Source organism: Pleurodeles waltl, chromosome 10 (assembly GCF_031143425.1).
Source record: "Pleurodeles waltl isolate 20211129_DDA chromosome 10, aPleWal1.hap1.20221129, whole genome shotgun sequence".
Lineage (NCBI taxonomy): Eukaryota > Metazoa > Chordata > Amphibia > Caudata > Salamandridae > Pleurodeles > Pleurodeles waltl.
Window position 1 is genome coordinate 43,463,505 of NC_090449.1, and position 27,637 is coordinate 43,491,141.

Below are 27,637 nucleotides of genomic sequence, written 5' to 3' on the forward strand. Positions count from 1 at the left end.
AAACATATCTCATCAAGTCCCTTCTGACATGTACACACCTCACTGGGATAGAGACCCAAGCACTCAGCAGGGAGGCAGACTGACCCCGCTGCCCGCTGGATATGCTACATCAGAACCAACAGAACAGGACTCTATGAAACTCATATTTATCCCCCACTACACATCAAAAGGTCTCTTAGATACCTTAAACAGAAGGAACTTACTGCGGCTATTTTCTCAGGTGCCAGCACTCAGGCACATCACCTTGGAATACATAGACTGGGTTGGGTTCGAGCCACCCTTCCTTTACACAAGCTGGGAGGTCAAAAAAGCAACTTGGAAAAGCGGAGTTCAGAGGGCAGCAGTTTGGGACGCAAGAGACTCCTTCGCAGATCGGGGCATTGAACTATACATTTCTCCCCCTGACAAATACCTGTTCATCCTCCCAATCATTGACCCCTAACACATGTCGAAAACTGCCTTAAGGGGCTCAAGTGGGGGGAGGAATCACTGGACCCCTCAACAGAAGCTCAGTAGACTTCAACCATAGTCTGCGCGCAAAACAGAAGAGAGGTCCGCACGGTTACACATCTGCTCCAACAAAACCAGCAGAGGGACCGGGCAGAAATAATGATTAGGACCTAGCACTAAATGGAGCACAGAGCACAACCACTTGTGCTCACTCAAAACCCTGTCAATCCTGTCTTGGAACATGGCAGGTCTTCAGAGCACAACCAGATCCAGTGAAGCAAGGGCCTTTTTAAACTCTAATGACAAAGGCCCTCATTCTGACCTTGGCGGGCGGCGGAGGCCGACCGCCAAAGTCCCGCCGTCAGGTTACCGTTCCGCGGTCGAAAGACCGCGGCGGTAATTCTGACTTTCCCGCTGGGCTGGCGGGCGGTCGCCTTCAGACCGCCAGCCAGCCCAGCGGGAAAGAGGCTTCCACGATGAAGCCGGCTCGGAATCGAGCCGGCGGAGTGGAAGCTGTGCGACGGGTGCAGTTGCATCCGTCGCGTATTTCACTGTCTGCGCAGCAGACAGTGAAATACATTTAGGGGCCCTCTTACGGGGGCCCCTGCAATGCCCATGCCAGTGGCATGGGCACTGCAGGGGCCCCCAGGGGCCCTGCGACCCCCCCTACCGCCATCCGGATCTCGGCGGTCCGACCGCCGGGATCTGGATGGCGGTAGGGGGGGTCGGAATCCCCGCGGCGGTGCAGCAAGCTGCGCCGCCGCGGAGGATTCAATGGGGCCGCGGTACACTGGCAGGACACCGCCAGTGGTGCCGGTCCGACCGCGGCTTTACCGCCGCGGTCGGAATCCCCATTGGAGCACCGCCGGCCTGTCGGCGGTGCTCCCGCGGTCCTCCGCCCTGGCGGTCAAAGACCGCCAGGGTCAGAATGACCACCATAATCTGCATGCAAGAAACTTGGGAGTGTGCACCATCTCACTTGTCAGGCTATTATGAGATCTTTCAACCAGCCACTCGCCCAAGTATTTTTGGCCAGCCCTCTGGGGGGCCTATCGACCTTCATCAAGCACGCAGTTAGTTTGGCAGCCTCTGAGTTGACTATCAACAGCAAAATGGCCCAAGTAATCACCATTAGCAGTGCAAATATCGACAGAGAAAAGGTTGATCTGATACTAATCAACTGCTATATAAACGCCCCAAGGAAATCACAGACAGTGACAATCCTTGAACTCCTGGGGAACCTGGAAACTATTATCTTCAGTCACCTGGGCTACGAAATAGTCATGCTGGGAGACTGCAATGTAAGAGGGTTAGATGCACAATCACAGGAGTCCCCCGAGGATAGAGACCGCCAATTACTTCAAAACTTTTTTACAACTTTCAGACTCAGTTCAACCAGCCTGGGGCACATGAACAACCTGAAGGGGTGCCTCTTTCCCCATCCTTTAAAGGAGGCTCAACAATTGACTATGTGTGTCTCTGAGAAACTCATGCAAAGACTTAGGCACTTTCAAGTCACAGAGAAGGTGGAGAGCGATCACAATCCCTTGAAATGTATCATTATTCTACTCGCTCATGGAGCAGAGAAGTACACAGTGATAGGAGCTTCAACGGGCACAGAGAAATTACACTTGGCGAGAAGAGTCAGATGGAGACCAGAGCATGCATCTAAAATATCCTCATGGTTAAAATCTCAGCCTCAGGAGCCCAATCTGAGTATCGAATGGTGGGAGAAGTCAGTGGACGACCTGATGACCCTCCTGCACAGCAAGCACAGAGGTGCTGACCAACCTCGCCTTGCCCGGGGAAACACAACACTACAACTAGACAAAGACATTATCAAGGCAAGGCGGTCACTACGTAGTGTCCTACGTAAGCATAAACAACAGGGCACACAGGGCTCGGTGGCTCAGGTAAAAAAAACAGAAGATCCATTAAGAAGCAAATGTGGAAATTTAAGATGGAAAAAGATCAGAAATAATGGGAAACCATTTTCCAGCTGCTAAAGGATCCAAATCATGCTTGCTTCTGGGAGCATGTAAATAAGTTAAAGATTGGCCCTAAGACAAGGGACAACGGGGTATCAGAGACTACATGGGTCTCTCAAGTCTCCTTCTTGCACATGACCTCCATATCAAAATCAGACTTGACCATCACCAGGCTGGACAAGACTCAGCAACCTGCTCGACCATCACCAGGCTGGACAAGACTCAGCAACCTGCTCTACCTCACAGTACAGGGACCCCCCAATGGATGAAGAACAACAAGAAGACAAATCAGACCAGCCAATTGTACCTGAGGTGGCTCAGGGCATGGAGCTGAATCAGTTTTCCATTAGAAAGATAGAGTACGCAATAAAGAGTACCAGGAACGATGGTGTCCCAGGGCCAAATGGTCTTCCATCTTTTCTGTTCAAACGCTCTCCAGCAGACTGGACAGAGAAGCTATCTCACCTCTTTAATAGTGCATATCAGCTGACCATCATCCCAGACTCCTGGAGAGGGCCCACACTCTGTCCAGTTCACAAAAGAGGAGATCGCTCAGTAGCCTCAAACTATGGTCTAGTCGCTCTCCTGTATGTGAATGCAAAAATGTATGCTCAATCGCCATTGGGCCAACTAGAAGCCTGGGTACAGGAACATCAAATCCGAAGGTTTTTTCCTTCTGGCTTCAGATCTCGGGACTCAACAGTGGACAACATTGTGGTTCTCGCATACCTGCAGCGTCAAGCAGTTACCACTAATCATTTGCCACTATTTTGCTGCTTCGTGGACTACAGTGCGGCCTTTGAGAGGGTTGACCGCGATACCCTATGGAGGAAGCTGTCAGTATGGGGCATTCCCACACCACTCCCAAGGGCCATCATCTTCTTGTACACCCATACTTGGGTCCGTGCACTAACAGGTCCAAGAACACTATCACGGAAAATAGAAACCAACAGAGGCCTAAAGCAGGGCTGTGTTCTCTACTACTGTTTAATTTGTGCACTACATGCCTAGAGAAATATCTGAAGGCCAGCAGCCTAGTCCTACCAAAGATTGGCCCTACAAAGCTCCAAATCATCCAATACATTGATGACATTATGATAATGGACTGCACAAAAACTGACCTACAGTGGCGCTAAATGCCCGGAACACTTTTAACACGGATAACCATCTTCAAGTAAACCAGGCAAAAACAGAAGTCCTCAAATTTGGAAGATATAAGAACAAAAAGACCGCAACCTGGCATCTGGGAAGCCAGTCCATCAGTACACCCAGGAAAATAAAATTACCTTGGGGTGTGGTTCGCAGAGAACAACATTGCCGGGAAACAGAAAGGTGTGATCAGACAGAGAGCTGCAGCCATCACATAGGGAATCGCTCAATTGAATAATTAACTGAGAAGTGCTTCTGCAGCCCCAATATTGAGGGTAATAAAGGTGACTCTACTTCCTGCTCAGCAATATGGTTGCCTGACATTTCCTGGGTCCTTAGAATCCACCATAGAGCTAGCTCATTGCAGAGCATATCTAAACATCTTCCAACAACTGAGGTACACTTGTTGCTCTAGGCTCAGAATGGAATTAGGCCTAGTGTCGCAGCAGATAGATTGTCAAGCCACCATCCTGAAATATTATATCAGGCTCAGGAAGGCCAAAATGCCCACACTAAAACAACACTTGAAAATTATCTTTGAGGCTCCGGGCAATCCGTGGTTCAGGCAGATAAGTAAGGTTCTCAAGACCTTTGAAACGGGCAGCCCCATTCAGCTGGCAGATACTGTGCCACTCAGCTCTTGGAAAAAATCAATTCACAGAAGAGCAAAGGAAATCTCCTGGGAGTGCGACCTCCTCTTTGCCAAATCTCCATCAACAGTGCCAGCGCTAAACGATTCCTAATTGATTGGCACCCCTCAACCATACTTCCAAAAAGCAATAAATGCAGGAATTAGAAATTAGACCTTGTATATGCGAACACTAGTCCTGCCAATCAAGGACTTTCATCGCGTCTGGCCTGCAAACATCGACAAAAGACTTTGCAGGCTCTTCTTTTAGCACCAATAAAGTTGTTTACACCTCCTGTGCTGCGGCCCCACTTTAGCAGCCGATAGGAGACAGTTAATGATTCCAGCTGCTCTGGCACTGGGGACGCGGACTTGCAAGGAGACATCTAATCTCTGCTTTTCACATTCTGCCACCTGGTCCTTGGCTAGATGTGCAAAGTACATGACAACTCTAAGGCGGCAGCTTGCTCTGTCAGTGGGGATGGACAGCAAGGCTCCTACAGGGCCAAAGGAAACCTAAGTGCTTTGTTTGAAACGGAGACAAACACTAACTCCTGCTTTAAGGATTTAAAAAAAATCATTTTTGTATTTTTTTCTCTCAAGTTGTACGCAAATTTTATGTAAATATTAACAATTGTGCACTCTGTAATGGTTTTAATTTAGCAAACATTAAAGTGATACATACACATATACACTAATTCTGATATCTCTGGATTGGGAGAAGCTTGGAGCCAGGTACCTTTAGTATTTATTAAAAGCTCAACTCAATAGTGAGGTCTGATTCTTACTAAATACTAGGGTAAAGTACACTCTATATGGGGGTGAATGTTTGACATTGTTCAGCATTCCGTCCATCGCTTGTTCTTTTTGTATTTGTAGTGGGAAGAGTATGCCCAGACGTGGGTCCCGTGCTTCCCATGCCACTGGATTCAAGCTAGCCTGGCTGATGAGGGATGAAACCCCGAAACCGGTCCCAGGATGCTTGTTTCCAGTCCAGGGAAGACCTGGCCTGGCAGTTCGGGCTGGACTGTTCCCATGGGGAACAGGGTCAAAACTGATTTGCTTATTGCTGGGTCCAAACTGGAATGGCATGGGCAGCAAAAAAAAGATGGATTTAGGCCCAGATCTTTGTACTGGGGGTGAATGTTTGACATTGTTCAGCATTCCGTCCATCGCTTGTTCTTTTTGTATTTGTCACTCTATAAAATGGCCTTTTCTCTGGGTGGCACTGATGGAGGCCAATTTGCATGAGCTGTCTAGTAGTTGTCACGGGAGTGCTTAGCCTTGATGAGGTGTGAAAACTGCTCTCAGAGCAAAAACAATGGTTTGTGTGTGGGGAGGTGTTTCTCTTTCCCTGACTGGAAGACTAGTTGAGGTGTACCCGGGAATTTAAATTACTTAAAATGGGCCTTCCATGACACAAATAGATGTTAGATGGCACCTGGAAATGCCCTTGAGTGTATCCTTGTAAGGCATGCACATGGCCCAGTGAGCTGCTCCCAGAACTGGTTTGAAATGACCAAAGAAGAAAGCAATGCTCATTATCCTGACCAAGCCCCTGGGTGGGAACTCAGGCACCGCACAAGGAGAGAAGGATTTCCTCATCTTAGATTTTAGAAGTAAGGTACACTTTGGGGTTGTTACCTAGGGCAAACAGGAATTAATGAAAATGTGGGTAGGGTTACCCTTAGGAACTTATACCCACTTTTGTTACTGAGGGGCCAGAAATCATCCCTATCTACTAGCTAGTGATAGGCATAAATCTTAAATTCCGAGGCAAATTCTTTAGAATGCTTTCTGGATCCATGGACGAACAGAAGGAGACTAGACCTGTTGTCTATGACTGAAGGGGAACCCTGAAGGACTGGACCTGCTCTCCCCTGTACCTAGGACACAGAAAAGGACTTCAAAAATCAGTTAGCTGACCTCCTGTGCAGCTACAGGGCCACCAAAAGCTGCAAGAGACATTTTCCTGGGAGTTCCCAGCTGACCATTACCAACTGGCCCTGATCTGAACCCTGGTGGTTGAAGCTGCTGAAATGAGACTTGAACCTAATTGCTGTTCCTGGGGTCATGGGATCCATGGCTACCCGTACTACCTGTACTTCCCCCACCACTCCTGATAACTGGGACTTGAAAAGTGTTTGGACTTCCAGACCTCCAGGGGCCTGCGACAAACTGCCCTACTATATCTGACCAAGGCCTGACCTCGCTGGCCGCAGAAATTAGGTTTCTCCCACTCTGTGCTTCTCTGCAGCAGCAAACCTGATTCAGCAGGCCCTCAGCACATGTAGATGGCGTATGCTTACGGCCAGCATAATGATATGGACCTTTGGTTTAATCATGGCAGAGACTACGCTCTCTCTGCCATGATTCAACTCTTCCGACGGCCCTCTGGAGTAAGGGTTGTCAGAGGTAGACCTTTATTTCTACCCACCCTATTTAGATGGGTGGAATTACAGGTCTGTTTTCACTACCCACAGTGAAAGGGGAAGTGAAAACCTATGGTGAGGGGAGTATTTTCTTTTATTTTCAAAAAGAAAGTCCCATTTCTTAATTTTCCTTTTGGAAATAAAAAAGAAAACCTATTGGTGCAGGGCTCCATCATGTTGACGGAGCCCTGCACCAAACTGCAGAAGCATTGACCGGAATCACCATGACAGCAGTCGCTGGCAATGCTTAAAGAAATGATTGCCCCCTTAGTGATCATTTCAAAATCTGGCATACACTACCTCCATTAGGGTGACTAAATAATTTACTGTGTCACTCTGGAGAAGATAGTAGCAGTCCATCGGATTATAAATATGGCTCTAAGTCTGAAGGTAAAAATCTTAGAGGGATGAACCCGTCAAAAGTATCTGGCTGTTGAGATGGGCTCCAAATTTGAATTTCCCCTACTTGGCGGTTTTTCCAGCCAAGACCAATGGGTTCAGCAGTACCTCACCCAATGTCTAGGTGACTTTATGACAACTTCCTCTGATCCATCAAATTCGAACTCAGGCCCAAAGTCTCAAGTTAAAGCCTCCAACCTGGTTGAACCTGGTTGGTGTACCCAACCCACGCTGCTGTGGGCCTGAAATTCTGCCTTGATTACAGTCTACTGCAACCATTATCTACCACTGACACTTTGTGCTTTTTGGTGCTTTTCCCTTTAAATTTTGAAAAATTAATATCTCCCATTCTCTTAATGGATTTTTGTCATGTTAGTGTCATTTTGTTAATGAAATTTTACTCTATGTTTTATAAATTGGAGTGGGAATTTCATTGAGTTCTGTTAAGTTTAATGCCTTTCTAACTGCACTAATATCCAGTAAGTATCATGAGATAGGTGAAAGTGAGAGCAGTAGACCAAGCGTACATTAGGGGAGCAGTGCCTGGAAGCAAGAAGAGAGATTTGCAGATAAAAAAGGGGTGCATTGGAGATTTGCCTCTCCCTGTACCGGCAAGAGAGAGAGGGAGAGAGAGAGAAACAGAGAAGAAAGGAAAGGAAAAAAAGGCATATGATCAGGTGTGGTAGTGTGGAAAAGAGTGGTAAAAAGAGGGAAGAGTAAAAGCTGAAAGTTGAACAAATACTATGAAACCTAATAGTGTCCTCTGTTTAGCGTGCTCTGCAAAATGTGATCAGAGAGACCCACTGCTTATATCCAAGCCCTATGTAGATTTATGACAGTCATGTGTAGATGATGTTTGATGGTGTTCCACATGAGGATGGTGGGCATGGTGGTGTGAACTTTAGGGAATCTGCGTACCATTTTGTGCTAAGTGAAGAACGTTGTTAAGTGTGTTGTGTGCTGACATTGCCTTAATATCAATGTCAAGTTGGAGGAAGCAGGTCCTGAACTATTACTTGCTGTTTTGAGTAAGTTTCTCATTTTGCATAAGTGTATTACTTTTTAATAGTCACAAACATCACTTTTGTAGTAGCTTACACTTTTGTAGTAAGTCCAGCACTACACATGACCAACCACTAGGACACCCTTCCATTGAAAATAAGGGAGGTGGAGCCTTAAAATAAAACCCCAAAGGAATTAATGCTAAACTAAAGTATTTAAATAGTTAAAACTATTAATAAATATGATTTAATGTTACGAAGTGAACACAATAGTAGGTATTATTAAATTATACAGTATTTATTACCCTAGTTTGAATTTTAAAAAGAATGTAACAATAGTTACAAAATAAATACACATAAATGAATTTAAAAAAGTATAATAATAGTATCTTTATTAATTAAAAAATATTTAATAACCTATTTAGATTTGCAAAATACTGTAACAAAAGAGTTACATTATTTACTACACTTAAAATAAGTTAAGAAATATTTTATAAATTAATAATTCAGCTGTACTATTCTTGCAGATTTATAGTCCTTCTACACATGTAACATAATGATTGAATTCTTTTTGAAATTCAAACTAGGTTTTGAAATATTTATAATTAAATAATACATATGTACTATTATTATATTTCTTACATTCATTTATATTTATTTATATTTCTGACTCATTTTTTAAATCTTTGTTTTATTGATTTTCATATGAAACTACAAAACAGGCAGTGTGAAAAGTCCCCACATCAGCATGGTATGATTTTTCAATAATGAACAGTCTTGAACATTGCAAAATGGCTACCAGAAGAATGTGTTATTGTGATTAATGTTTTACATGATCCAAGTCATCGAGCTAGGGTCAAAACAGGAAAGACATCCATATCAATCTTGGCTGCCACATCCATTGTATAATGTCCCACACATTGTGCAGAAGTCACACCCCACCATCTGAGCTATCATTCAAGCTGGAATTCCACTCATCAATATATTTGTCAAGAAGAAGTGCCATGTCACAATCGTCTCCGCAGCCCTTTTATGATTGTGAGAGAGACACATATGTCTTTCCTTCACTGCGCCCCATTTGAGTAAATCTCTTTGCCATAAGGATGCCAGCGGCATTCTGGTTCCCAACCAACCAATGACTATTCGCCATTTAGGCAGCAGCGCAAGCTGGGTAAGTTTATACAAAATCTTTTACCCCCTAGGTCTTATTACACTCAAGAAGCAGGCCGGTGGGGTCAGAGGGACCGCTAAGCCTGTAGCCCCCACAATCCTAGACACCCCCTCCTCCAGAACCCTTGGACACCATTGCAGGCCCAGGCCAGATGGAAAAAAGGTGGCCGCAGCTCCATGCCTTCCATGCATCTTGCTATTCTTAAGTGGTCCATTCTGTTCAGCTGACTAGGAGTCACAAAGGTGCGATGAAGACAATGAAAATGTAGTAACTTGAATCTCTGGTTACAAGAAACCCTTCTCCCAATTTACATGCACGTGCCCCGTCCCCCTCTGTAATGGGCTCCTCCAGCTCCTTCTCCCAGGCCCATCATGCTACATAGGAGTTGCTCAGCATGTCCCCCAGGAGCGCTTTACAGAAAATGGTGATAAAATGTCTCTGGTCCCCCCATTGGAGTAAACCACCAAGAACCCAGGAGGGCTGTAGTGCTGCTGAAAAGCCAGTCCACACCTCCCTCTCCATGTGTTCTAGCATAGCATAATGAAGAAAGTGACCCGGTCCTACACCAAGGGTCTCCTGCATATCCTGAAAGGTGAGAAACGTCTTGCCACGATGTAAGTTGCCGGCCACTTGACAACATCCCACCCTCCATTGGTCAATGGACATATCCTCATCAATCACCCAGGATGGTGCAAGATCCCGGAGTTGTAACTCCCTATCCAAAGGGCCCTGCAAAGTACCTTCCCAACTACAGCCTCCCAAATTGCAGCCGTATGCCTCACAAGGCATGGGATCGGGAGCCCTGGCCTACCCACTCACATCAGTATGCACACTAAAGTGTCCTCCCCAACATGTCCTTGAACAACCTTTTCTCCCAGCTGTCAGGGTCCTCCAGCAACCATGAATCATGCTGTAAATGTGCTGCATAACAGTAAAGTTGCATGTCTGGTAGAGCAAGACCTCTCCATGTCATGTTGAAGGACCGACAGGGCTACCCTTCTAAGCTGCCCAGCCCAAGCCCGTCACAAACCAACGGAATTAGTAAACTATCCAGTTTGGGGAACAAAACTGCAGACTCAGCAGAAACATTGAACTCTGGACAAGGTAAAGGCATTGAGGAAGAAAAAACATTTTGGCTACTGCCACCCTACCAATTACAGACAGGGAGAGCCTGTACCAAAACCCTATTGAGCCCTCCAAACCTTCTATGACTCTATCCACGTTCAAATGCCTATGCACTGCTTCAGTATGTGTAACCTGGATGCCATGATATCAGAATCCCTCTGTCTCCCAACAGAAGCCCAAAAAGGGAACCGGTACCCCCACAAAACCCCCAAGGGGGAATAACAGTGACTTTAAACATTATCCTGGAGACTGGATACTGCACCAAAGCAGCCAATAAGCCCATCAGGATCGGTACTGCTCTTCTGGGGGAGTAGACATAAATCAGAGCATCATCTACGTAGATGACATGCATAGAGCAACCCACTTGAATCCCCCACAGCTCCAGCTTCCCTGCACAACAATAAGGCCAGTGGCTCAATCGCTATCGCAATAAGGAGGGGCAAGAGGGCAGCCCTGCCTTGTGCCCCTTCCAATAGACCACACCTCCAAAAGTTCACCCCACCTTGATGCAGACCAAGTGGTCAGTAGAAAGTAACCACACCCAGCTACAAAAGACTGGTCCAATTACCATCCTCCTCAGTACTCCCAACGAATATGCCTACTCCACAGTGTCAAATGCTTTTTCTAAATCCAGGGAGACGAGGGCCAACTCACAATCTAATGACTCCATCATTCCCACAGGACCCACCTCATCGCTGCAACACTCCCCTTGAAATGCTCCACAAAGGATACAGAATATCTTGCCGGCTGCTCACCAGAATGCCATCAGGAGCAGAAGGATGCAGTATAGGGGAACTCCTCCTGGAGGATCCACACTAGGAGCCGACCAGACTTGTCCCCCTCCCTGTGCAGGTGCTGACTTCTCCAAACCATGCAGGTCTACTAAGCTCCTCTCCTGCACCCCAAGCTCTGCCTACATTTCTTGCATTACGCCACAAGTGGTCCCTATTCATGCTCGTCTCATGACTGCCTTAAGGGCTTCCCAGTCAGTGACCCTGGAGGCTGCAATTCCGCAGTATATGGCTAAATAATTTGTGAGGGATGTTTCTAGTTCTTCCTGACACACTATGGGGGTCATTCCGACCCCGGCGGGCGGCGGGTGCCGCCCGCCGGGCGGAAACCGCCCAAAGACCGCACCGCGGTCAAATGACCGCGGGGGTCATTACAACTGTCCCCCTGGGCCGGCGGGCGATCTCCAAAAGATCGCCTGCCGGCCCAGCGGGAAAGCCCCTGCAAATAGGAAGCCGGCTCCGAATGGAGCCGGCGGATTTGCAGGGGTGCGACGGGTGCAGTGGCACCCGTCGCGATTTTCACTGTCTGCTAAGCAGACACTGAAAATCTTTGTGGGGCCCTGTTAGGGGGCCCCTGCACTGCACATGCCAGTGGCATGGGCAGTGCAGGGGCCCCCAGGGGCCCCACGACACCCGTTCCCGCCAGCCTCTTCCTGGCGGTCTAAACCGCCAGGAACAGGCTGGCGGGAAAGGGGTCGGAATCCCCATGGCTCCCTGGGCCAGGGGAAAACCGGGGGGAAACCGCTGGTTCCCCTTTTCTGACCGCGGCGGTCAGAATAGCCCAGGAAGCACCGACAGCCTGTTGGCGGTGCTTCCGTTGTCCTCCACCCTGGCGGTTTGAAACCGCCAGGGTCGGAATGAGGCCCTATGTCCATTAGGAGTTCAAAAGGCATCTTCCAGCTCCTCAACCGGTGTTCAGGAACAGAGATGAAAGGTCTACTGCTTGACAGCAAGACCTGCTTAACAGGTCCAGCAGTCAAACAGTGGACTGTTTTCTGTGGCTTGGCTGCAGCCTCAGAGCTGCAGCCAAGCCACAGCAAACAACTGTATTTGAGGGGTGGACACCCAGGGACACAGCAGGAGCTGGCTCTGGAGATCCCCAGATTCATTATTGGCTCCATGTGGGGGGCCGCGCAGTCCCTTTCAGACGTGCAGCTAGCCCCGGGGAGGTGGTGGTCCTCAGGGCTAAGGGGTCCAAAATGTACCCACTTTTTCATATTTTTTTTGTTTGCTCAGGGAGGTGGTGAGCCTTGGGCTGCGGCGGGGCCGTTAGGCCCCCCGTACTAGATTTAGACATTGTCCCGAAGAGGTGGTGGTCTTCAGGGCTCAGGGGCTGTCCCCCCACCTTGCATTCATTATAATTAAAGCCCCGGGGAGGTGGTGGTCCCTGGGGCTGTGGTGGAAGCCGACAGGCCTCCCCCAGAAACTTAAACCAATTTGCCCTGGGAGGTGGACGTCCCTGGGCGATGCATATATCGGGAGAGGTTGCTCTGGGGAGGTGGTGGTCCCTGAGGCCCTGGAGGGGCCAGGAGGCCTCCCCCCCACCACAGTATTAATGCCCCCAGGACCAGGCCCGCCGGTGCTTGTTTTAAAAAAAGAATTTGCCGGGAATTGGCAAACATTGCGATTTCGTGAAAGAAGAATACATTTTAAAAAATGCTTTTTTGCTTGGGGGATGCCCCTGGGACATCACCACCAGAGCTAAGTGGTCAGGGTGTCCCTACCGTAGCCCCTTTTCTTTTTTAAAATGTCTTTTTAACTGGGACGTGGCTGAAGCCGAGTCCCAAGATGGCTGCCAACAGTTCCTGGTTTGAAGTGTTGCATGCCAATCACAGCTGTGCATTTCCCTGCATGAGCTTGTCTTTTTTCGTTAATAATCACGAAGAATCCGCGTCCCTAGATATACAGATTTATTTTCCCTTTAATGTTTCCAAAACTACTGAATGGATTTACACCAAATAAGCGAAAGTGCAATCTGCGTACTGACAGCTAGCTTTCTGCCAAATTTGGTGTAATTCCATCCAGTGGTTGGGGCTGTTGTCATGTCTAAAGGTTCTATGGGAATTAACATAGGAAAAGCAACGTTTTTTTAGCTCCCTTTTTCTCTACCCTGCTTATTGGATCACCCTGAAACTTTCCATGCACAACAAGAATCACAGGCCACTTTTTTTGGAAAATTTCGGGAAGATTCGTCAAACGGTGCCAAAGATATAGGCAAGTCAAAAAAAGCTTTTTCTTTGGAAACATGGTCCTAATTCTCTCTCTCTCTCTCTCTCTCTATATATATATATATATATATATATATATATATATATATATAAAAAACACACAAACATGTCTGGTGTCATGGGTCAGCCTGGCAGTGGTCTGAGTGGGGCTCTGGTACCCCTCAAATCCAAACAAATTCCTTGTAGTTCCCCAAGGAAGATTCAGGCTCCTCAGTGGAGTGCTTAGTGTAGTTTATTGAAACTGTTTCACCAATGCTTCTCAGCCGAAGCTGTGAAGGCTACAGCAGAAAAGCATTGGTGGAGCGGTTTCAATTAATTAAACTCTGCACTGAGGAGTCTGAGGTGCTCATTCCGAGTGTAGCGGTCTTGAGGCCGCCAGACTCGGTTCGGCCATTAGACCGCCGCGGTAGTGGTGGTCTGATCCGCCAAATTCTGACCGTGGACGAAACTCTGCAGTAATACCGGTGACACCACCATGCTGGAGACGGCCTCCATCCTGGCGGTCCCGCCGGATTACGAGTTCTATTCCGCCAGCCTTTCCATGGCTGTTCACACCGCCCTGTAAAAGCTGGCAGAATGGGGGTCCCGGGGCCCCCCCTGGGGGCATGGGTAGTGCAGTGACCCCATGCACAGCCCATGCACTTGGCATGGGCAGTGCAGGGACCCCATGCACAGCCCCGTCACTCACTTCACTGCCCCGAATTATGGCCAGTGAAATGCACAACAGGTGCTGCTTCACCCACTGCACCGCCACATTGGCACCGGCTCAATTCCGAGCCGGCGTCAATGTTAAGGCCCTCTTCACCATAGGGCTGGTGGGCAGAAGCCCTGTTTCCGCCCGCCAGCCCTGCGGTGAAGTCGTAATACGGCCGGCAGTGCCCTGACGGCACCAGCTGTTAGGTGGCGGTTGAGTTTGGCAGGCAGCCTCTGCCGCCCGCCAAACTCAGAATGAGGACCTGATTATTCCTTGGGCAACTATAGTAGTACATTTAGAAAATATATATTTTTTTAATTTATTTCATTTTCATTAATTTAAAGTTATACCTTAAAATATTTCAGATTTACTGTTTTAAACTACATGATATTAGTGTAAAAAGATATTTGTTTTTGATATTTTTGTACTACCATAAAACGTATAGGGGAATGACATTTTTGTAATTGATATTTTTGACACGATTTTTTTTTTGTTCCTCAATATTGTTGGTTCCGATATTAAGTCAGTGATGCCACTTTCACGCAACGCAGCGCAGAAACTTTGCTTGCTGCCCTGTGTTGTGTGAAATATTAGTAAATATGCCCTTTGCCGTATTTGGTGCTGTTTTGTATATTCCAGGTAGGCATGCCTCATAGTGATTGCGAGTCAAGAATGTATGCAATGCATCTGTGTTTCTGCTTGCATTATATTCGCTTGATGTGTTATAGGGGTTTGGACTAGGCGTGCTCAATGTGCTGATAGATGCACTTTTATTTTTTGTAACAGACTAGTATACCGCTCCTTCTCCAAAAGTGTGTTAGGGCATTGTCTTGATGTGGAACTGCATAAGTTTGCCTAATTTTTTGGCATTTCACATAATATCCAGGAAGGAAATTACATTAATTTCGCCAAGGCCTACTTGCAAGTTCAACTCCACCAAAGACCTCAGAGAAAAGACAAGAGACACCTGTATCAAGTAATTTTTTCGTACTGTTCTTAATGGTGCACAACTTGTACTTGGAAAAAAACATTAATAGCTGGCTAGTAGATGTTCTTTGTTGAAGTGTCCAAGTATTTACTGCCCTGTGTGCTTCCTTTTTTAAACTAGAGTTGCAAGTTGCATGTTCACATAACGCACAGCACAATGCCACTATAGTTTTTCGAATATATATGTAAGATTGGCGAAACCATTAAGGCCACGACTGCTGTTGCTTCAATTCTGATACTAGGACAGCTATTAGCCTACAGGATACCTATAGAACACCTAAGTTAACCTAGACATTTTGGGCCAGATTTATGGGAAAATTACAGTGTGCATCGCTGTGCTACATTTGCCAGCTTTGCACATTTTCACAACGCAGGGATGCACCAAATTAAATAGAATACAGTGCACCCCTGTGTTGCCCCTTGTGCCGGCGCTGAATTTGCTGCTGTGTGCCAATGCAGCAACCCTTGTACAATTGTGCAAGGATGGCTGTGATGAGGAGGCAGGCTCACAGCAACACCCATTGCACCCCCCCTTTCACACAAAGAGCTGCGTGTGAAGGGGCCGTATTTACAAGGTGGTGTTAAGCCACAAAATGTGGGTTATTGCTACCTTGTAAATATGGTTCAGTGCATTGCGCAACCGGAGCATCACTAAAAGTGACGCTTGGCTTTTTGTTGGGCTCTTGATATTGTGGCGGTCAAGACTGTGCCATCGCACATTTTCTAGATGAGGTATTTTTTCCCCATTTGGTACGAGAAGCAGTCATGCCTTTAAAGACACTGAAATTTGGGATGTGGCCAATTGTCTGGCACCCACATGATGGGGAGTTCACGCCAGTTTTAACCGCTTGGGTGCTTGGGACGAGCTGGGCTCGCCCTCGGCCACGGTTCGCGTGTGCTGAGGATGAGCCCAGCTCATCCTGCACCCGGCCCACGGGGAGCTGTAGCGCTCCCCCATGGACATGCCACCCACCCCCCCATCAGGGATGGAAGTGGAATCGCTTCTCCTTCCACCCCCGAACCCCTCCAATCGCCTCCAGTGATGTCTGATGATGTCAGAAAGCGATGGCGTGCTGACCTCATCAAAGGTCCCCTCCCATTGCGCTGGAAGAGAAATGCTTAGAAATTCTAAGCATTTCTCTTCCGCTCAGGAGGAGGGGGAAGCCAGAGGCATGAAAGGAAAGGAAAGGCCTTTCCTTTCATGTCTCTGTAAGCATTTCTGCAGCCCGATTGCGATGCGATCGGGCTGCAGAAATGCCCACTAGACACCAGTGAGTTTTGTCTGTATGTTTGGACATAAGGGGAGCGGCCGATCCCCAGGGTGGCAAATAATTATTAGGCCTTTTCTGCCCCCCCAGGGGCAGATTGGCCTTCATTGAATAGGTCGATCTGCCCCCGGGGGGGGGGGCAGAAGCCACTAGACACCAGGGATTGTTTTTTTTTTGTTGTTTTTTTTTTGTTTCATAAGGGGAGCATGGGTCGCTTCCCAGGGCGCAATAATTTTATTAGGCCTATTCTGCCCCCCGGGGGGCAGATTGGTCTATATTGATTAGGCCGATCTGTCAGAAGCCACTAGACACCAGGGTTTTAAAAAAACATTTAATTGGAAGAAGGAGAGCGACCCCTTTGGCAAGGATCGATCCCCAAGGGGCAATTTTTTTCTTAGGCCTTTTCTGCCCCCCCAAGGGCATATCGGCCTATATTGATTAGGCTGATCTGCCTTTGGAGGGGCAGAAACCACAAGATACCAGGGACTTTTTTTTATTTGTTTACATTGATTAGGGGAGCTACCCCTTAGGCAAGGGTTGCTCCCCTGGCGGGGGGGGGGGGCAAATTGTTTTTAGGCCATTTCTGCCCCTCTTAGGGACAGATTGGCCTATTGTTATTAGGCCAATCTGCCCCCAAGAGGGGCAGAAACCACTATACACCAGGGATTTGTTTTACGTCAGTTTCACCAAGGGTAGCGATTCCTTAGGCAAGGGTCGCTCCCCTGGGGCAGAGCAATTTATTTTAGGCCATTTCTGCCCCCCTTGGGGGCTGGTCGGCCTATTTTAATTAGGCCGATCTGCCCCCCAGGGGGCAGAAACTACTAGACACCGGGGATTTATTTTATTTTTTTAACAGATGGGGAGCGACCCCTTAGGCAAGGGTCATTCCCCTGGGGGGCAAATTTATCTTAGGCCATCTCTGCCCACCTTGGGGGCAGATCGGCCAATTTTTCTTAGGCCAATCTGCCCCCAAGAGGGACAGACACCTCTAGAAAGCAGGGATTTTTTTTGCCCTAAATTCAGGCAATGGGAGAGACCCCTTAGGCAAGGGTCACTCCTCCGGGGCCAAAATTATTTTAGGTCATTCATGCCCCCCTTGGGGGCAGATTGGCCTATTTTTGTAAGGCACATCTGCCCCCCAAAGGGGGGCAAAACCCCACCAGACGCCAGGGAAGATTTTTTTTTCAAAAAAAGAGGATGGGGGTATGACCACCCCCCCACCCCAAATAAATGGGGACAAAGTTGTTCTCCCCACCGGTGGACAGAGGGGGCAATTACCCCTGATCCACTCTTCTGGGGGGCAGAAAGCCTACTAGATGCCAGGTAATAAAAAAAAATAGTGGGCTGGTGGCTACTAACCAGTATGGGCATGGTTACGCCCCCACGCCAACTGAAGAGGGTAACAGTCTTTCAGCTCTCCCCTGCACACTAAAACATGTTATCCCACGGCAAGCAAGAGGACGTTTGATTATTTTGGGTTTTAGTTTTACATTTGGGCCATGAAAGCTTGGCACTTTTGGGACTTTGGGACACTGCCATGTAGAAAAATCCACAAGACCTAGACACATCTGAAAACTAAACAACTGGGTGAGTCCAGGGTGGTGTGCTTCACATGCACTCACACCATTTTCTTAACCACAGTGCCCTGCAAACCTCCAATTATGCTGAAAATCACACATTTTCCCCACATTTTTGTGAACCTTCCGGAATCTGCAGGAAGGTTCCACAAAATTCCTACCACCCAGCATTGTCGCATCTACACCGATAAAAATTCTGCCCCACTTGTCAGCCTAAAAATATATTTTTTCAAACAGTTCTTTTGGATCTGCTTTGGTTCCCCCTCAATTTCAACATGTTTTTGGCTCTTCCCTGTTACAGGCACTTGGCCCACCTACACAAGTGAGGTATCATTTTTACCGGGAGACTGAGGGGAACGTTAGGTGGTAGTAAATTTGTCCCGGTGCAGTGATCCCACACAGAAATGTGGGAAAATGGCATTTTTTTGCTAAATTTGAGCTTTGCTGAGGATTCTCGATAAGAAAACACTGGGGGATCCACGCAAGTCACAACACCCTGGACTCCCTCAGGTGTCTGCTTTTCAGAAATGTTTGGGTTTGGTCGGTTTCCCTATATGGCTGCTGGAGCCCAGGACCAAAAACATAAGTGCCCCCCCTGCAAAAACAGGTAGTTTTGTATTCGATAATTTTGACGTGTCCAGATAGTGTTTTGGGGCATTTCCTTTCATCGGGCACTAGGCCTACCTACACAAGTGAAGTAACATTTTTATCGGGAGACTTGGGGGAATGCTGGGTGGAAGGAAATTTGTGGCTCCTCTCAGATTCCAGAACTTTCTGTCACCGAAATGTGAGGAAAAAGCTTTTTTGTTACCAAATTTTGAGGTTTGAACAGTATTCCGGGTAACAGAACCTGGTGGGAGCCCCACAAGCCACCCCATCTTGGATTCACCTAGGTGGCTAGTTTAAAAAAATGAACAGGTTTGGAAAGTTTCCCTAGGTGCCAGCTGAGCTAGAGGCTCACCGCTCAAACTTAGGACGGGGGAAAGTTGAAGGTACGTCCACATTTACCCATGACGAATCTCCACCTGGCAACACTAGTAACAGCATAAAGTGGCACATGTGGGTTATTGATAAAAGCTAAAAAAAAGACAGTGTAACATAATATAAAACTCTATCCATGTTTGTAATGAAATTATGTTTTCTCTTCCACAGAGATTCATGAATAACTCAAAGCAGGGAGTTCAGCCAAGTGAGTTCATTCTCTTGGGTCTGTCAAATGTCCCAGAAGTCCAAACATACCTCTTCGTGGTGTTCCTGGTGTGCTACATAACAACCATAATGGGTGATACCTACATAATGACCCTGGTAGCATTGGATCCTAGACTTCACAACCCCATGTATTTTTTTCTAGTCAACTTCTCCTGTGCCAACATCTTCTTGACAACAGTGGTTATGCCTCAGTTCTTGATCAACCTCTGCTCCAGAAAACAAGCAATTACTTTGGCTAGATGTTTTACCCAGTTGTTTTTTTACATATTAACTGCAAATTTGGAATGTCTCCTCCTGGCTGTGATGGCTTACGACCGATATGCAGCAATTTGCAATCCCTTGCGCTACTCTTTGGTGATCACCAGGCAAGTCTGCTGTAAGCTGGTAATTGCTTCCTGGGTGATCACTCTCCTCCATGCATTGCTGTTCACGGGGCTGATGACACAGCTATCCTTCTGTGCATCAAACCAGCTACACCATTTCTTCTGTGACATTCCTCCACTGCTTGAACTTTCCTGCTCCGACACCTCCACCTATGAATTGTGGGAATACACAGAGGGAACAACAATGGTTGCTTGTCCCTTACTGTTCATCATTACATCGTACTGTCAGGTTATTGCAACTATCTTGAAGATCAGGTCTGTTGAGGGCCGGCACAAAGCCTTCTCCACCTGCTCTTCCCACCTCACTCTGGTGTCTTTGTTCTACGGCAGCATTTTCTTCATGTATTTCAGGCCCACTGCAAGTTTTGCTTTGGATTACGACAGAGTGTTGAGTGTGGTCTACTCAGTCATCATTCCAATGCTCAACCCTTTCATTTACAGTCTGAGGAACCAGGATATGAAGAAGGCTTTTCAGAAGGTCCGAGGACAGATCAACACTGAGATTAGGCAAAAATTGCAAGCCAAGTAACCTATAACTATGAAGAATAAAGGAAGCATACAAAACAAAACAGCAAAGTAGAACATTCTAAAGAGTGTGCGTAAACCGCAGGAGGTACAAGAGAATCTTTTCTATAACTAAATAAAGGCGGGATTATCATCCATGAATAAAGTTTAAAATACAAAATATGAATAGTTATGCAGGGCAATATGAATATATATGTAGTCTACATAATAAAAAAACACAATAATAATAGCCTCAATAATAACACTATGGGGGTCATTACGACCTTGGCGGGCGGCTACCGCCGCCCGCAAGGCGGGAAACGCTGTGCGGCCGCCAATGCGGCCACACTCACGCGGCCCCCATTATGACATTCCCGCTGGGCCGGCGGGGATGAGGCCGCAACATAGGAGTCGGCTCCTAATGGAGCCGGCGGTGTTGCGGCCGTGTGACGGGTGCAGTTGCACCCGTCGCGCTTTTCACTGTCTGCTATGCAGACAGTGAAAAGCTGGCCGGGGCCCTGTTTGGGGGCCCCTGCACTGCCCATGCCAGTGGCATGGGAAGTGCAGGGGCCCCCAGGGGCCCCAGGACACCCCTTACCGCCAGCCTCTTCCTGGTGGTGCAAACCACCAGAAACAGGCTGGCGGTAGGGGTGTCATAATCCCCAGGGCAGCGCTGCTTGCAGCGCTGCCCTGGCGGATTATCACCGCCGGGGCTAAAACGGCGAGAAACCGCCGGCCCCGGCGGTGCGACCGCGGCGCTTCCGCCGCAGTCGTAATAGGGCTGGAAGCACCGCCAGCCTGTTGGCGGTGCTTCCGTCCTTTTAGCCCTGGCGGTCTCGGACCGCCAGGGTCAAAATGACCCCCTATGTGTCTGCTTTTTTAGGTGTAGCCATCCCCAGGGTGAGCCTGGTAATAGCATTTGGTATGGCTCGGCAATCGAAAGCCATTTGTAATAGTAATTCACGTGCTAACTAAATGGCAATGTAATACCAATGTATTCTATTTTTGCTTTTAAGTTTGGATGCAGTTCGTATTACAACTGGTTTGCTAAATGACGTTTAAGATGCAAAATAAACATTTTTTTCATGATTACTATTATTGTTATTAGTTATATATTTGATGTTATTGTAGTAGTAGTTGTAGTAGCAGCCACAGACGTAGTAGTAATAATAATGGAATTAATGATGTAGTAATAAAAATACCAAAAATAAAAAAACAACAAACAGAGGGAGAGAACGAGAGAGAGTGAGAATTTATCAGTCTTTTTCTGCTGAGTTGCAGACAGAAAAATCACATTAAGAACTCCACCCCCGCTGTAGTCACTGAAGCGGGTGGTTGATGACGACCCGTTTGTGAATCATCAGCAAGCCTGATCACTCACAACACGAAGGGCTTTCACCTCAATGGGAAGATCTAAACTGAAAACCCCTAAGAGGAATATTTATGCGTCAGATCAGTATTTCTCCCCTAACTGTACAGTCACTACATGACATGAATGGATGACTATTAAAAACAATAGTCAGGCATAGCCTGATTTACTACTCTAGTAATATTACTCTTTGCACAAGCAGCAAAGGGACAACTCTTTATTATTATAAAAAACGTAGTGAAAAAATATTTTGGAGAGCAGTGTCTGATGGGAGAATTTTCAAGATAGTGAAGCAAAGTCTAGGCTAATAAATAGCATTTTATTAAAAAGGCATGTTTGTGAGCGATACGGAAATTTAACTCACTGCAGGAAGCAAATTGCAACTGGTCACTAGTGGTTTCTGACTTCAGTAGCATTCTATCAATCAGTAAGTCCTACGGGGATTTGTCCCTATCGGTGGAAATTTCATTCTAGTGTTATACGACATGGTGGTCATTCATACTTGTTCCTATTCTTGGATCAGTAACCCAACTTAGGAAATATACAAAACTCTTGGTGTGTTTCACCAATGGTCCTATATTTAAGAATGGTGACTCTAGTCTTCGATTGGTTATGCTTAGTCAATCAAACAAGGTACCGCCAAAAATATTACTCACAAACTTACTATTTCCTACCATTCCACTACAACGAACTGTCTGTTCTTAAGAGATGTGGTGAAACAACTACACACCAGAATGTTGCCCAGTTTACTGTGGGGCTAGAGGTCTATAACCAGCCTTTGATGAAACTGATAGATACTTTATTAAATAAAATGTTTAGGAGGATTCAAGGGCCATATGTATGAACACTTTTTCCCATAGACACAGAATGGGTAAAAACCTTTGCTACATCTGGCCTCAAGTTCTTAAATACCAAAACAAGGATTAAGGTTTGCTTAGAGACCGTAAATAAGTACACTGCTAACATTAATCCAACAAAAGGGGTTAAACAGTTAGTTGGTTGACTCCCTCCATTTTAACTTTTTTATGGATCATTTCTGTACTGTACTATGCTCTGTAATATGTTGAGATCTTAATATGGGAAGGGATCAGTTTTTAACACTCCTTTATGCTGATAATAAGGTTTTCAAGTCATAGTTTTATTTCAGGCCATAGCATCTTATTATGACCTTGGCTGAGGGGGTTTCCTCCATCACAAATGTGGCGGATATCCCGTCCGCCGTATTATGATCTCATTATATTAAATGGAGCTCGTGATACTGCGCATGGGATATCCGTCACATTTGTGATGGAGAAAACTCCTCCGTCAAGGTCGTAATAAGGCCCATAGTATTATGGATCTCCAATGATTTGATAGTTAGGATATATTTTACAGAAAAATTGTTGTCAAGAAACCTAAATATATCTATAAAAAGCATGTTCACTACTGAAATGTAATGTCTTAATGAGTGCATTTTGAAAGCATACATATTATTACTAAGAATGTGTGGAAATGGCGGAGTTTCATTCCATGGAATTACATAAAAATGGAATCCTGCCAAGGGGCAGAGTGGGCACCATAATGTGCAGTGCCCACCCCTCAGTGCCCTTACATAAATACGTAAGGACACCAAGGGTATGCAGTGCACTCCAGTGCAGTGCTACCCATCCATGCCCTTACATACTTATGCAAGAAGGAGAACCTGGAGCAGGAATAGCATTTTGTACACATTTCACTGTTTTCTATGTTCATATCACAGTGTGTCTAGGGGAAAGGATTGGAGGGGGTGCTTTCCTCTCTCTATCAGCAGCTGAGAACGTTGGTGCTCTAGTCACTCAAAAAAGTGGTTATCTTCTTGCGATATATAATCAAGGATCTGAACTTTTACAAGATGCATTCAGATCTCCAGAACAGGTGCATTAAGCCTCCACGCTGCACTACTAGCCACACCCTCCAGGTCACTTTACTTCTGTCGCGTTCTTTATCTCCTAGCAAACTCCAATCCTGTATGAAAACTATGAAAGAGAGTTGCAGACACTTCTGGGCATGTGAAATTTGCAGCTATCCTGCCTAGGCTTTACTGAGCATATTTCTGTAGCAGGGGCCCCTTCCTGGGGCAGTCCCACTGCCTGGGGATGAACTTAAAGAAAAAAGAGAAAACTAATTCTGCTTTCAAGTGCTATCCTGCAGATAGCTATCACCATAATGCATAAAGTGGGCCAGCTACCCGGCACTATCACTGTTTCCATGAAGGGACCACTCAATCTACACTGCATGCAGTGGCTTTGCCATCTTTACTTGTATTGTTTTATATTGCATGCAGTGACCTTATTCCTTTAAGCACTGTCCTGCAGACACAATCAGTCTTCACTTCACTAGTGCCATGCCCCCCTGAGTTTCATGTCCCCATACTGCTGTTTAGTTCAAACCCAAGCATTGTATGTTGGCTGCTACCATTCTTAATAGTTTGGTGACTAAATCCAGTCCTGTATACATACACCTGCTCAAATATTTATCATTCACTCAAACAAGTGATGCACTCTCTCACTCACATCTGTTTACTCACTTACTTTCCCTATACTCTTTAATCCCAACAGTTAAATCGATAAATCGTCCACTCCTTTCAATGATGAAATCATAGACTCCATCTGTTTATGCATTCATTTATCTACGTTTTAACAACCATCTTCCACTCACTCATTCTACACTCACTGAATTATTACTTAATGTTGGGAAATGGGTTATTGGTAAGCACAGGTAAGTACCTACACTTAGCAATAGGCCACTAACCTCCACTTAGGGCCAGTTAGGTCTCAATAAATTAAACTCACCTCAACCCTTGTTAGCTTGGCAACGAGCGGCAAGGCTTAACTTAGGAGACAAGTGTGTCAAGCATTTAAAAATCACCAAACAGTAAATAAGTGAAACCAAAAACACAATAAAAATCCAACATCAATTTACCACAATAGGTTATATTCTTATCTTTAAAATGAAACCAAAACGATTAAAATCGGATGAGGGGAACTGGAGATATGAATTCTTAAGGAATTAATGCGTTTTAGCTCTTAGAAACGAATCTGGTCATTTGGTTGCACCTTGACCAGATCATAGTCAAAGGTTATGGCTGACTGCGATGGAGTCCTGCTCGGCTACAGCCCACGGGAGGCCTCAGTCAAAATTTTATCTTTGGACTTAGTCATTTTCTTGAAGACTTTCTTCAGAGGGACCAAGTCGACCTCCTGGAACTCTTCCTCGGATACGAGTCACGGGAGTCCTCCTTTGAGATTTCTACTTTCGGATGATTTTTCGAGAAGAAAATCCCTTGACCGGGGCAAACCAGAATCTTCATTCGACGTCCCTGAAGCCCTCTTCGGATACACTGCCTGGGAGGTCCCTGTCAACTTCCTACATTTGGACTTAGTCAGTTTTTCACAGATTTCCTTCACCGGGACAAACCTGCAAGTCAGGCTGGGTCGCGGTTCAGGCAAGCCGGCTAGAGTTGCCATGGTGGGTCGGTTCCTTTATGGCGCTTTTTTCTAAAGTTCTCCAAACTTCTTTTACCACATGTTCCTTTAGGGTTCTTTTGAGGTCCACACCCCACACTAAGGTCCCAAAACCTCCAAGATGCTTCGTGAGGGTGACAACTACAACTCCCAGAATGCACCTGGCGGAAACTCCTTTTTGGCCACTGGACAGTGGTCAGCTGGGCAGCTTCTTCAGGAATTGGTTCAGGGGACTCTGGTTAGCAATTTTGCACCTGTAGCAAACAGGAAGTCCCTTCTTGAACCAGTTGAGGTAAAGTCCTTCTTGTGGTGAAGCCCAAGTGTGCAGCTGGTGCAGTCCTTCAGGGTGCAGTGTCCATGTGCAGTCCTTCTTCTTCTATAGTTCTTCCTTGTTGGAATCTGGTAGGGATCTGAGGTGTGGGTGCAGGTCTGCCAGTTGTATCCTTGCTCCTGGGTGAAAACAAGGGGGTCCTGGTTCACCAATCAGGTGCAGGGTCCTTCTCCCTGTGATGACCACTTGCTGGGAAGTGTGGCAAAAATCAATCCCAGGGAGCAACATTCCTCAAAAATCCATCATGGCTGAAACTGATTTTTGGAGGTTACATCTGGCTGAGCCCACCCACTGGTGTGGCTAAAAATCTTAAACACACCCCTCACCTGCCCTCTCCTAATCTAATCAAGAGGGCACCTAATTGTCTGGGGTTGCAGGATGTGAGAGTGGTGCTGGGCTACTCCAAATGTCCTTCCCTGCCTTTGAAGACCAGTTTGGCAGCCCTCTCCCCGTCCTGCTTCTCCATCTGCGGAGGTGAGTTCTCCTCCCACAGGCACATTCCTTTGTGTTCAGCCCAGGCTACTTAACACCTCATCAAGCAGCCTGGCCAGGCTGCCAGAGGCTGGCCAATCAAAGTAGAGCACTACAGGGCTGAAGTTGGCAAATGTTTAGGTAGAGTTTAAAACTCTTTACCTGAACAAGTTATATTAAATCCAAAAACTGAAAGTTGTGAGATTTATCATAACAATTATTTTAATACCAAACCAGAGGTATCTGACACTTAAGGGGTCTTTGTAAATTAAAATAAAGTCTCCCCATTCTAGCCTATGGAGGCCATTCACTACAATGAGGGAAAAATGAATTTGTCTGTTTTACCTTACCCGGCCTTATAAAACTATTTGTATTAGGTCCCTGCTCATAGTTACATGGCACCCAACCATAGGGGCACATAGGGTACACCTTAGGGGTGACATATATGTAAAAATAAGGTAGTTTAAGACTTTGGAAGTACTTTTAGTTCCAAAGTCGAATTTGCATTTAACTTTAATTTAAAAGCAGCCAACAAGACAGGCCTGCCTTTAAAATGAGCCTGGGCACCTCAGCAGTGCCCCTATGGTTGCACTACCTATGCTGGGGTTCCTAAGCTTACATGCCCTACTATATACTAGGGACCTATAGGTAGGTTCACATAGCCAATTAGATTTAGCCTAATTTGCATATTTCTTTTATACAGAACACAGGTCCTGGAACTGGTTAGCAGTGCCCAGGGCACCATCAGAGTCCACTTACTGAAATGCTTGCCTATGCTTTCTGCTAGCCACTCTTTTACCCATCAGTTTACTCATGCACCCATCTTCAACTCTCATGCCCATCTTTTCACCAGTTAATCTGTCTTCCCATGCACACACATTTCCTCCCATATAAGCTCGCTGATTCATTAATCCTTCAAAACTCCACTCAAGCATCTACCAATTTATACATTTCACTGTCATTTACTTAACAATTCATCCATTCACCCTCCACCTTACCCCCTGTTTAACTCTCTGAACCATACATGCAAAACCTTGTGCATCAATAAACAGTTTCACCATTTAATAAAAATACCTATATTGCTGGTGTGTTGGTGCTGATCTTCCAGTGTAATTTAGGTCAGGACTGCTGCTGCTGTGGTGGTCTGACTGCCACTTAAAGACCCGCCAGCATGGCCGGGATCCATGATCCTGATTGCCTGGCGGTGGCGGATATCGTAATCTGCCAGAGCTGCACTGCCCTTTGGATTATAATCTCGTTCTCCGCCAACCTTTTCATGGCGATTTCACTACCATTAAAAGGCTGGCGGAGAACAGGTGCAGGGGTCCCATTGCAGACAGTGAACATTGTGACAGTGCTGGGCAATGGACCCCTGCACCTGTTCTCCGCCAGCCTTTTAATGGTAGTGAAATCGCCATGAAAAGGCTGGCGGAGAACGAGATCATAATCCAAAGGGCAGTGCAGCTCTGGCAGATTACGATCTCCGCCACCGCCAGGCAATCAGGATCATGGATCCCGGCCATGCTGGCGGGTCTTTAAGTGGCAGTCAGACCACCACAGCAGCAGCAGTCCTGACCCCCACTGCTGGGCTTGTGGTCTGAAGACCACCAGTCTTGTAATGGGGCCCCAAGTTAACAGAGGCCGATCGCAGGTTTCTTCAGAGTTTATAATGTTTGAAGAGCCTTTGAAGTTGTAGCAGGCTATTTTCATTCACAGCTTTGTAGACTATCACCATGGCCTCAAACATTATCCTTTCCTTCACTGGGAGCCAATGTAGCTCTCTTAAGGCATCACTTGTTGAATCAAATCTAGATTTATCTAAAGCCAACATTCATGCCAATTGATTGCATCCACTGAATCCTCTTAATTAGATAGTCATGTACCCCTACTAGCAGGGCATTACAGTAATCAATTCTGCTCAAAATGGTACTCTGGACAACTACTTTCCCCACTGACTAAGGTAACAGAGGCACAATTTTCCAGATAATCCAGAGCAGGGT

The 27,637-nt window shown here is 46.5% G+C and overlaps 1 protein-coding gene across 1 annotated transcript; it reads left to right on the plus strand.

The window, feature by feature from the left end:
• The first annotated feature begins 2,699 nt into the window (after positions 1-2,699).
• On the plus strand, positions 2,700-20,009 carry LOC138262333 (olfactory receptor 1468-like). The gene is made up of 2 exons (XM_069212232.1): positions 2,700-3,278; positions 19,041-20,009. The coding sequence occupies exons 1-2, from the start codon at positions 2,700-2,702 to the stop codon at positions 20,007-20,009; spliced, it is 1,548 nt and encodes a 515-aa protein (XP_069068333.1).
• The last annotated feature ends 7,628 nt before the right edge of the window (positions 20,010-27,637 follow it).